Source organism: Periplaneta americana, chromosome 3 (assembly GCF_040183065.1).
Source record: "Periplaneta americana isolate PAMFEO1 chromosome 3, P.americana_PAMFEO1_priV1, whole genome shotgun sequence".
Lineage (NCBI taxonomy): Eukaryota > Metazoa > Arthropoda > Insecta > Blattodea > Blattidae > Periplaneta > Periplaneta americana.
This window is the reverse complement of record NC_091119.1, coordinates 165332672-165346268: the sequence shown is the minus strand read 5'-3', so window position 1 is coordinate 165346268 and position 13597 is coordinate 165332672. Positions and strand designations below refer to the sequence as shown.

General features: G+C 32.5%; 1 protein-coding gene across 1 annotated transcript in view; it reads left to right on the top strand.

Moving 5' to 3' along the window:
• Positions 1-12676, top strand: part of LOC138696820 (uncharacterized) — a 53044-nt gene extending 40368 nt beyond the window's left edge. Inside the window, exons 2-3 of the mRNA XM_069822255.1 lie at positions 8376-8509; positions 11899-12676. Coding sequence (XP_069678356.1) covers positions 8383-8509; positions 11899-12095 — 324 coding nt within the window. The 5' untranslated portion in view covers positions 8376-8382 and the 3' untranslated portion in view covers positions 12096-12676. The remainder of the gene's footprint in view (positions 1-8375; positions 8510-11898) is intronic.
• Positions 12677-13597: the final 921 nt, after the last annotated feature.

Below are 13597 nucleotides of genomic sequence, written 5' to 3'. Positions count from 1 at the left end.
AAGTAAACTACAACTCCACTAAAGTTACTGCATTCGTGATGCAAGAACATTAAGGAAGCAGTGAAAAAATCAACAAGACCGGCAAAATTAAACTTGCCGATGTTATTACTGCAATATGTTATATAAATACTATTGTTAAAATGTTAAAATGAAAACTAATCATTACATAACCTTACCGTTTGTTTTAAGTTCGCATTTATAGACTGGGGGAAAAAAAGACAGACGTATATCACGGCCTGCTAGAGTATAGTAAACACAGAAAACATTTTAAAGCAACAATGTTGAAGATAGATATTTTTGTTTTGCAAATTTGCCGTCATTGAACAGAAACCAAGATGGAGATTTCTTTACAACTAATTAGCAATTCCTCTTTCAGGTATGTAATAAACGATCTTCGCACAAAATAATGTACGATAAAGGAGCGGTATGTTTTCTTTCAATTCTCGGAAATTAAAAAAGCTCAACTACGTTTCACTTTTTCAAACTTTTCCTCGAACATGAAAACTTCAACATACCGCTCTTGTAAAGCATATTACCGACTATTGTTGCGGGACTTATGACGTCATCGAGAACATTTTTAAATGACAACCTATAGTTTTTATTACCATCAGAAAAGGGATATTTTTTGTAATGCTACGCATTAGGCCTACGACATTTGCTTTATACAGAAGCACTATCGTTATGGATGGTATTTTAATTTATTGTTAGGCCTATATTTTTGTTAGTCCTTGTGCTATGAATGCAGTTTTATTAATGAAATCTACATAAAACAAGATATTCCTAACAGAAAATAAGAGATTTTTTATCCTGATAATTATAGTTTTATGACAAAAGATGTACACAACAAGAGGTATGCACAGTTTTTAACATAAGTCATAGAGCTATCATCGTAGCTGAGGCTGTAGCGCGTTTGCCTGCTGATCCGGAGTTGCGCTCGGGCGTGGGTTCGATTCCCGCTTTGGCTGATTACCTGGTTGGACTTTTTCCGAGGTTTTCCCCAACCGTAAGGCGAGTTTCAGGAAATCTATGGCGAATCCTCGGCCTTATCTCGCCAAATATCATCTCACTATCATCAATTCCATTGACGGTAAATGACCAAATAGTTTATACACTATCGTTAAATAAGCAAGTAAAAAAAAACAGATCTCGTCCAACTCGGCCAACCATTTTCAGTCGTTTTTTTTAAATTTTGATTTCATTAATAAAACTGCTTTCATAACACAAGGACTAACAAAATGCATCAACATTTAAATTATTATCACAGTAATCATAACCATAGTGGTTCTGTATAAAACTATAATTAAGAATTGCAAAGTGATACAAAAAAATGTACGCTCTTTCAGATGATATTAAAAAAGTACAAGCTGTCACTTAAAAATGTTTCGATGGCGTCATAATTCGCACAACAATAATAGTCGCTATTTTGCTTCCATGAAAATACTACTTTCGAAATACAAGATTAAACAAGTCTGTTCTTTTTGTCCAAAATCCCTTAATTGAATTTCAATTGTAATTATTTACAACCCGTATGGATATACAGGGTGCAACAAAAATGTGTGTAAAACTTCAGGTAGGGATTGCTCATATGCAGGGAACGGATTTATATGGACTAAAAATATATGAAATATGTAAATATATATGTAGTTATTTTTACCAAAATATGGAATTAAATATGGATTTTTACCAAAATATGGAATTAAATATGGACTTAAAATTATAAAAAAAATGACTATGTACGTTAAATATTGGTACATTTTAATCAAACTAAACAAAAAATATAATGGACGTACCTTATCTTCCAATGTAGTTTCAACAAAACACAATTTTTATTGTCTGTTACCATAACAATAGGTTACAAACATTTCTTTCAAGTGCTGAAAAGTGAATCTTCTTCTATTGTCTCTGAGGATAGATTTATACTGACTAAAAGAGCGTTCGACGTCACAAGAAGTAACTGGTACATAATTCAATTTCACAATGTCTGCTGGGGATAAGTCCAAGTTAATCTTCACTGTTGATTCACCACTCATCACAGCAACAACCTTTTGTAGTTCTTCATATCCAGGGTTTTTTGAAAGTACAGTGTCCACCTTAGCTCTTACTGCATCTGCAACTTTACCTCTACCACGATTCAGTTGTTCCACAGTACTATTTATAATTTCAAAACTTTCAGATAGTGAAAGGTGCCTATTTTGGAGACTTTTGAGCGTTTTTATGATGCATGAAAATGTATGCTGAATGTGAGCTAAGTCATTCTTCACACTTATGTCACAGGTAACTGTTTTCGCAGTATCAATTGAGACTGCATCTTCAGAGTCCAATGCAAGGAGAACATTGTTAATAGAGTCTATATGTTCGGCATAATATTCAACTGCTTCTAGCCATGTACCCCATCTAGTTAAAATTGGCTTTGGTGGCAATGGAATTTCAGGGTACATTTCTTTCAACACGTTAACTCTACTGGGAGCTTTGAGAAATACTTTTTTCACTGATGAAATCAACAAATCTACTTTAGGGAAATTGTCTCTGACCACTTCTGCCACACGATGAAATGCATGCGCCACACAAGTAAAATGAGTCAATTTAGGATATACAACAGATAATGCTTGTCCAGCTTTGACCATATAAGGGGCAGCATCGCTAATAAAGAATAACACATTATCGTACATAATACCCTTTGGCCACAGGATACCCATAGCTTCGTTGAACAGTTTAACTATAGTTTTGTTATTGCACTTTTCTAGAACATCACAATGTAAAAGAATTCGTTCAGAATATTGTTCACTTAACAAACCGATAACTACATTACCAACAAGTCTACCTTCTTTGTCGGGAGTCTCATCAATGGAAACCCAAATTGAACTATCTTTAATTTCATCTCTTATCTTCTGTATTGTCTCATCGTAGATGGATGGAGCATACGTCTTCCTAAGTGTTGACTCATCCGGGATTGTATGTTGAGTATATTTTTCAAGGAATTCCCTGAAGACCTTATTCTTTAGTTTGTAGAGAGGAATATCAGCAGAGATGAGAGAACGGCACAGGTCGATGTTAAACTCAGATCTTACATTCGATGTTGTTGGTTGTGTTAAAAACAATTGTCTCTGCTTGGAATTTAGTTGTTTGTTGGCCTGATGTTTACTAGTTGTAATGTGTTGTTGCACCAGGAACTTTTGTGTAGATGATACTGCACACTGACACAAATTACAAAATAATATTTTATTGTCAGTTGATAAACCATCTTCTTTAAATTCTGAAATGTAACTTGTTAGTTTTGATTTTAAATTGACTGAATGACGTACTTTTGGCATATTTACCGTCTTTATAGTATGATTTACAAAACTGAACCTATGTGTACTCTGACTGGCATTTAACTGTTGAGCTGCACAACTGAAGTCTGTTAAAAATTTTAAATTAAATTAATACAGTTTTGTAACTTACTTTCCCATTGTTGATAGGACTGCTAATTTTCAAATAACTCTGATGTTAAAGGGATTACTGAACATGTGTTTAAATCTCTATTGTTGAAATGTATTTTTAAAAGTTAATGGAATTTTGTTTTGTTTTATTGTTAAACCTAATATAATATGGACTGTTTTATATGAAATATGGAAAATATATGGAAATTAACGAAAATATGTACTAAACTCTAAAATATGGAAAAATATGGAAAATAAAAGTAGGATTTTTCAACCCTACACATTGTGAAACATAAAGATAAAGCAAAATATAAATTATATTAGCTTTATAAGTAAATATGTATTTACATATAAATCCTTTCCCTGCTCATATGTATAGAAGAGAAAATGATTATGTCAACATGTATCCGGAAATACTTGATTTCTGAGTACGGCTTGCAAATATGATCATAGTGCACTCCAGTACGTTTGTTTGCTGGAATTATTATGATGCATTCTGTTTACATTTCCTTAGATGAACTATTCAAAATGTCCACCTCCTGCCTGAATACAGGCCGCAGTTCGTCGTCTCATCGAGATCCGAACATGCTTGACCTCCACGCTCACCAGATCTCAACCTTTTGCATTTATTTCTGTCAGGCCTAGATCATATATGTAACAGATAACTCATCACTATGTTAAAATCGGCAGCACTTTAAAGAGAACAACCACCAGAATCACCACCCGTCTGCCATAAACGAACACGAGATGGCAGTACAGTCGCTAATGCAATTCAAATGGGAATTATGACGTGACTCTTTATGTAACAACTAGATGGCAGTGTAGTAAACCTGACAAAAGTTGTTAACCTCAAAGCCTATAAGGCCGACCTATCTGGATATATATGATCTAGGTGTCAGGGCACTTTGGTGTATTCGACTCCTGTGGATAATGAAGGAACTCTCAGTCAGCAGATTCTGCAAAGCTGTCAGGCAATAAAAACTATGCCAAGAATTTGGGAGCATGTTCGGCTCTCTATGAGGCTAAGAACTGCAGCCTGTAGACATTAACAGTTCATGCAACAGTAATCGATTTCAATGATATTCCCCTGGACCACATCATATTAAATTTCTCTTTCATTTCGCTCTGATAATGTTATAATATTTTTCAAAATCTGTATTTACTTTTAGTGCATTCAGAAGACCACCACATACTTGCTAAACCTTGCACTTGAATATTGCAATCAATTCTTAAAGAATATAGTCACGAATTTTAGTAGCAACATATCTATTCTCTTTTATTTCACGTGGCTCAGTACGGCCCACAGTGAGCCAGAACGCAAATCTAGCTGGACAAAATTAATACCTTCTCTCCTCTCCAACAGAAACTTTGTACAGGAGTTACAGGTGGCATATATTTTTTGTGTAGAAACTCTGATTACGTTTGTATAAGAAGACAAAATTAATTACTTCTCCCCTATGTAACGGATTTTTTTTATAAACTTTGTACAGAAGTTACAGGTAGCATATATATATATATATATATATATATATATATATATATATATATATATATATATATATATAGTGTACAAGCTCTGATTACGTTTAAGTGGCAGTACCCCTTTGTAGGGGGTGCATTTAGACAAAATTAATAACTTCTCTAACAGATTTTGTATGAAACTTTGTATAGCACTTACAGTTAGCATAGCCTATATTTTTTGTGTCCAAACTCTGATTACTTTGTATAAGAGGAACTACCGGCACTCCTTTATAGAGGGTGCCATGGTCTGGAAACTTGTAGTGAGTACAGTCAGCGCTGTTATAGCACATGCATTCTTCAGTTGTTATTAAACTACTAATATGTTTCATATATTTATTAATATTAAATATCGAGTCTCCTTAATAGCAAAGTAATGTTACAAGCAATTAAAGCAAAAAAACTATATTATGGGAAATTATCCAGAATTAATACACACATTTACCTATACTGTACAACTTATAAATAAAGTTAGATTTCTGATTTTTTGAGAGTATAAAAGTGCCTTTTGTGTGTAATGCAGAAAAAGAAACTTCGTTTTCTTATTTTGGGGCACAATAAATTATTTCATTTCCGTGTATCTTACAAATAGTGGTTCAAGAAGTAACATGATAAAGAACTGAATTGTTATAAAGTGAGTAAAACGTATGGTGGGAATGTTTATATCATCCTAATGACGCCGATTCTTTATTTATGATATGTTAACTTTTACTACAAGTAACTGAATCAACAGGGGAACGATTTCAAATACTTTATAGAGCCACTTCCTTGTTGTTGGAGAGTAACGATATACCCGGGTCACCCTAATTTAAAAAAGAAGGAAGAAACTTGGCACTGCGTTACGTTATTTAAAATCAACGGTACCTTGAATGTGACCGTTGACAATAAGCCAAGTTGACCCAGAATGCTTAAAATAAAACAGAAAGGTGACCTGTTTGTCTGCATTGCTATTGTAATAAACAATACATTTAGTAAGACAATGTCTCTTACTTTCCAAATATGGGCACATTCGCTTATTTAATAATATCTTTGAAAATTGTAATGTTTCAAGATTTGATGTAGTCTATTATTTAATGCAAGGCTTGTAACGTCCCGTAAGAAGAGATAGAGCCAAGTACCTTGTAACATTATTTTGAATACGTCTGTGGAATTCGTCGCCAACTAAAATAGGTGCCTGGGTCCAAACTGCAGAAGCTCCAACCTGTATAGTGAAGCAGCACAGTAAGAAACGACTCTTATGAGAAAGCAGGCATCTTTATGACAAACTGCTAATTTAAGAAATCTAAAGGCAGGCGTAACTGCAGATCAGTCAACTGGGATCGGAGGTACGTTTGAGGGGAAAAAAACTGTGATATTAATGGTGAAATAGGGAGCTTTATGGGAGATTTATTCCGACATATTCAGTGTTTCATGCCCTCTCATTCCACAATTTCTTCATCATCACTTTATCATTATTGCTATGTTAAAAAGCGTCGCATTCAGATTGTTGTATCATTTCACAGATTCTGAATATCCTCAGAAAATGAAAATGTCACTAAATTAACATTACAATATGAAACAATAGTTTATTCCATACTTACATATCTGTACCCATTATCACATCGATCATCCTTGTAACAACCACATTTCCTACAAAATTACAATCACCATCGTCATAATTATCACTATCACTTACTACCACCAACACTATCGTATTCACAATCAAAAACAATAATGAGTTTACCTATTGACTGGAGCTGTGCTCTGCTGAAAACCTGGTTGTTTTTTTTTTTTTTTTCAGAAATTTTGCCCAACTGTAAGGTGAATGTCAGGTAATTATAAAGTGAATCCTAAGCCTCATCTCGCCAAATACTATTTTGCTATCGCTAATTCCTTCAACGCAAAATAAGCTGGCAGTTTCCGCATCATTGAATAACCTACTAAAAATCAACCAATTCTAGCATTAAAATTACCATTATCATCACCTCTATCATTAGCATCATTACCATCACTATCACTATCACCACCGCTGTCGACTACCACCACCACCACAGTCACCAACAATAATAATATCATCACCAACATATTCACAAGAACAGCAAATACCAGTACCTGCACAAAAACCAACACTTCAGCAGTTATATTGTTATTATTATTGTTATTATTATTATTATTATTATTATTATTATTACTACTACTACTACTACTACTACTACTACTACTACCTATATCACATATATAGGATCACTACCGCCACCACCACCACCACCACCACCACCATTATCACCACCACCACCATCATCATCATCATCATCATCATCATCATCATCATCATCACTAACACTATGGTACAGATGTGGATCCTATATTCCAAGCAGACTACAACATTAAGACCAGTATAGGCAGAAGAAATGAAGTTTCTGTATTAAAAGAAAAGATAAAAAGAAATACATCGATTTAGGAAAGGTGACGTACGCAGATTATAAAGGAACTGCAATTCACAAAATTATAAAATTGAAGACTATCATTTAAGATGAAAAAAATATCACTTAGTTAAAATGGTAAACAGAAAACTATTTAAATTATAATCTAGATAATTAAAAACCTATATTAATGTAAGCTCGCGGAACATCCAGAAAAAATTGTGAAATGCAGCAATAAGCAACATAATCATCAAGGACTTTCATAGAATTAGCCATATGCCTTAGTCATCCACAAATTTCTTCAGAGGACACCTTTGATTTCTTATGCCCCGTGGTCTGTATTTGAGAATCATCTGTGAAATTCTGTCCCTGTTCATTCTCTGTACATGTTGGATCCAGCTGGTTTTGTACTGCATTTATTAATGTATGTCAAAATGGGATCAGTTTTAAATTCATTGTGATTTGTGAACATCTTCATTACGTTTGTGATCCTGTCATGTGTATTTAGATTGTATATTTTAACCTAGTTTATTGTAAAGTCATGGAAAGTTTGAAAGTTCTAATGATTTGCAAAAATTTAGAGAATTTTGCCACATCTTTCTCTGTTCCATAAGAGATTGTGCATCCCAGATAATTGAAAGTGTTTATTTGTTGTATAATTTTGTTTATGAGTATTTTGGATCTTATGAGACCTTGACCTCTAAAGAATTTCTTGAGAGTTTTATTACTTTTATCCTATTGTCATTCCAATTAGAGGTAATTTAATTGAAAAACAATTACAGTGCATAATGTGTAAATTAGAGAAGAAAAGTAATTAATCTCGTAGATTTTCTTCAGGAATATAATATGAAAGAATAACCTAGTAGTTGATACAGCGTCGTTAAATAACCAACTAAAAAAAAAATATACGAAAGAAGCGTGTTGCTAGCCACTTGCTTCAGCCATATTGATATTCAGAGCATGTATGGGTAACTAATTTACTAACTTCTTGTATTTTGTAATTTAAGTTAAAGTATTTTATTTTGTATTGTTATAGCAGCAACATGAGGTTGTGGCTTGTACTTCTGCTTAGTGTTCTCATCATGAGTGGTCTGGCAAGGAGTGCCAAGCTCCCAATGAAAAGGGATGCTGACAAAGATGACAAAGATGATAAGAATGATGCCAGTGGAGGTGATATATTTTATATTTTTAAGATAATTGATCTTATTCAAAATGACATTTTATAATTTTCTTTGCAAAAGATGATGCCTACAGTTTTATTTAACCGTTGCAAATTCTTAATAAAATATTCAAGCACTATCCAAACCTTAGACACAATTCATAGTATATAATTGAGGGGCTAGATGCAAGAAGGGCATTTTAGAGGATGTGCCCTTTTTGAGTAAAATGCTTTATTCTGTTCTCTTATCTGTTATGCATATGATCACCAAGTTGTAGTTCAAAACTATGATCACAGAGGACAGAAGTATCCAAAATGTAAAGGCGTGCATAGATAACATTATTACGGTTTGAATTTTCAACATCAATTTTCTCAAAACTCGCATTGAGAGAAGTGCCTTCCTTGCATCCAACCCCTCAATTTTCAATTTATGATAAGTATTTTACCGGTAGGCTAATTAAAATGTAATCCGAGTGTTTGTATAAAAAAAAGACATTACATGTACTGTATTACATTTGCAATAATTCAAAAGGCTGTGAATAACGTTAGTAATATTTCTTATTTAATCTAAATTAGATATACGGTAACACCAGAGTTGCCAGACATCCTGGATTTTCCAGGATTATCCTTAATTTTAATGCTGTGTCGTATGTTCTGGATTCAGCTATATTGTTCCGGTAAAAAAAAAAAGTAAAGGTATCCTCGTAACATGCCATAATGGCACTTGGGGGGGCATGGAGGTAGAGCCCCATGCTTTCCATGACCTCGGCACTAGAATGAGATGGTGTGGTTGGCACCATGCTCTGACCACCTTTTACCCCCGAGAAAGACCCAGTACTCAATTTTATAGAAGGGTGAGAGATATTATCCTGGAATGTAAAAAAAATTGGAAAAATACAATTTTTTGCTCATTTCTGTAAAACTGTTTTTAAAATGTCTTATTTATTTTTTCAAGACCCTGTCCAACCTATGTTGAATGTCGTTGTAAACGATAATAATACTATATTATGTATTAGGTATTATATGGTATCTTTATTCTTTATTCTTTCTGCAAGTTAATTATTATTGATAGGATTTAAACACTGTATTATGCATTTTTTTCTGCATAGATCTGGCTGTAATTTGACTTTATTTTTCCATACTTTATCAATAATTCAAAGCATATTTCACAATCTAACTAAAATGTAATAAAATTAAAAGTTTAGGCAGGTCCTATTTAATTAGTTGAAATACACTTAAAACGAACAAAATCAGTTGTATTGCAAATTGAATTAATTCAAATGTGTAGTCAAGTTAAGGTTCACAGTACCATCACCTGTCCTGAATTTGTGATGGCAGGATCTGGCAAATCTGTATAACACCATGTCTTCAGCATACTGCTAAAATGATTTATACAATAGGCAGTTTAAATAGTTAATAAGTTATATAAATTCGAGTTTTTATTTACTAATAAGTTAATAACAGAAAAAATAAGATTCTATTTGTTGTGGGTAAAAATTATAAATTTATATTTCTATGTACAAAAACTTTAAAAGATGTTTCAAAGTTGGTAGACTATATTGAATTTTGTAGAAAACTTTCAAATAAATGTAATTAAAATGTAAGGGTTTATAATTATCTTTAAAACAGAAATATACTTGCAATGTAAAACAGAAATTTTTCGTTTGTTTTATAATTGCAAATCAGGAAATTTGTGTGACAGTCCAAAATTTCCCTCTGTTATGTACAAGATACTTGTAAATTATACCTAAACCATGACATTTACGTTACCGTACTGGTACAGTCCTTGCCAATATATATATATATATATATATATATATATATATATATATATATAGCTATTTCTCCTAGAAATCTGGTATACAGAGGTGACATGTAAAGACCCTCAAAAGGGTTACTGACACATTTATATGCCCTGATACAATTTATCAGTACTGTATAATTCGTGCTTTGAAAGGCCGAACTGTAATCACAGGTCTGTCAAGGTATTCTCTGAAAGCAATAACTTTAGAAATGTTCAGAAAGAGCATTTCAAAATAAAATGCTGAATTGTTTTGTAACTTAGATTTACATAGACCTATCAAGTTACCTTCGAAAAAATCTTGAAAACTGTAATACCGGTACATATCTCCTGGAGGTGATAAAATGTACAGAGTTTAAGGGCATTGAGTGCCTAAGGTTGCCAGATGTATGGTTTTACCCTGAACAATATTGAATTTTTTCGTTTTGTTTCTCGTACTGTGCAGATCTTTAACAATATTCCAAATGTTCTGTTTTTGAAATGTGCATGAAGCTTTAGGACACAGGATACATTACTTTTTTTTTTTTTTGACGATTTCTTTCCAAGCTTTCTTCTTGATAGATTTCATATCCCTTGAAGAAAACCTCAGTTTCAAGAATTTTTTTAAATTCACTAAGTCACTTGCTATTGTTGGCCAGAAATCATGTATTTAGAGATGGTTATGGTTTCTGATTTCTTTTGTGAAGAAGAAAACGAACAGTTGGAAACAAAGATGACAGTGCCACAGAGATGGCTATACACTATCGTACTGATTGTCGCACCAGTGCAGTGCAACATTTTATTTTTAGTTAAATTTGATTAATTCATTTTACAAGCGTAAACAATTCAACAGTTAAATAGAAGGTATGTGGAGAAGTTTTGTTAATTCTGTTCTCAATTTTTTTCTCTTGACCATTCAAAGCTTTGAGATAATTAGTCAGTCATTGAAGATCTATACATGAATAACTCAACTCTTTTTTTCTTGCAACAGCTGAGAGTAACAGAGAGTAGATGGAGATCTGGTTTATGTTTTATATTAAAATTATGAATGTTTTGATTAGTACGTATTAAAAGTATCACGATTTTTTAAAAATAAAAATATTATCACATACATACATACATACATACATACATACATACATACATACCGGTACATACATACATACATACATACATACATACATACATACCGGTACATACATACATGCATGCATGCATGCATGCATACATACATACATACATACATACATACATACATACATACATACATACATTTATTGTTGTTATTATTATTGTTATTATTATTATTATTATTATTATTATTATTATTATTATTATTATTATTATTATTATTATTATTGTTTTGTTTTGTTTTGTTTTATTTCGTTGGAGAATTGACTGTTATTTGCAGCTTGTTTACTAATTCCATTCATTAGATAGGTTACTCCTAAATCTTACAGCAAATTGTATTTATTTATCCTAATTCTATTATCCTAAATCCTGTGCTTACGTTGTATGCAATCATAGGAATTTCCTAAAATCCCCTGTCATGTTTTGCCTCCATGTAACTATAGTTCTTTTCATATTTCAAGTTAAAAATAAAATAAAATGTAATTTCAGATAATGGAGATGACAAGGATAAGAATGATGACGACGATGATGATAATGATGACAAAAAAGATGACGATGGAGATGGGGATGATGATGGTGATGACGACGATGATGACGACGACGATGATGATAATGGTGCAAGATACCTAGTACCGATGGCGCCTGTAGTGTTTTTAGCAACAACATCTCTCAGAGTGCTTGGTTGAGAAAATATCAAGATTTGTGAAAACAGATTCCGGAACATTTTAACAACAAACAAAGAACTTTTCAAGTCCCTCCTCCAAGCAACACTTTTTATATGCTAATGCAATATATGACTAGACCCTTTGATATCTACCCACCCACTCAACTCCAGTGGTTATCGAACTGTGTTCCTGAGGAGGACATACGGAAATTAATATTTTATTCCTGAAATTAAGAACTACATCGATAGCAATTTGAATGTAAAAAATGCTGTCAGTATTCCATGGAGGAGGTTTTCGAAGGTATTGGTCCCAGCTAAGAACAGTATGGGCAAATAATTTATTTAGAGGCGTACTGGAGCTTCTTCAGTCTGGTCAAGCCCAGGGGTGTAGCATACGAAGAGCCAGGATTCCTATACTTAATTGTAACAATACTAGAGAGGGTGGGTCTCTAGATTTTTTTTTAATGGTATATGTTTTCTATTGTATTAAAATCGTATCTGAAAACTCACTTATGTAAGAACTAAGTGTTTTGACAATAATACATATTCTTATTATGTATGTATTTATTTGTAAACAATAAATCCTGAAGAGACTATTTGAAATGTATGATTATTATTCTATAATTCAGACATAGAGATATTTAGAATTGTTTCTTGTACTCTTGACTGAATTTTCATCGTACTTCTTTAAACCTATAATTATGTCAGAGCTATAGAATATCGTCGTTGTTCCTGCAATAACTCCTATGTGCAAAATATAAAATTTTTCAGTAGGACGAAAAAACAATTTCATTCTATGGCAGCCACACATAGGAGACCGTGAATTCTTACATTTTCGAAACAAAGAAATATAATTACATAGGCTATAGGAGATTTTATTATTTGCTGTAACACTATTTAAATGATTAATTTTAAAGGCATATTGGTTCCGTTAAGTTCAATGTTAATTGATAAATCAGTTCTATTCAGTCAATACTTAACATAAAAAAGTGTTAAGTATTGACTGAATAGAACTGATTTATCAATTACTATTTGTTGTTGTTTTCTAATGCCAGGCATTTGACAATAAAGTCATTTGACCTCTTGCACTCCAATATTTTTCAAAGATATTATCATGGCCAGCCACTGAAGCACAGATTTTGAGGTGTTCCGAATCCATTTCTTGGTTTGAGCAATTACTATTTAAATTATTTAAGAGAGCAAAAATCTAAAAATCGATAAATATGTCACAAAGGAGTTATTGCAGGAACAACGATGATATGTATGTTTTATACTTAGATTTTAACTTACAGGAATATATTATATTTTGTGTTAATAGTATAGTTTCTTTATGAAAGTCGAATGTATTTTGAATTCCACGTTATTTAACTAACAGCTGCAACATTGCTTGCTACATATTGCTCTATATATTATCAAAATGCAAATTAGTGTATGCTCGTTGTTCTCAGTATCATAACATATTTGTACTCGTAATTATAATATGGCGTGTATATTTACCGGTATTATTAGACATGCGAAAATTCC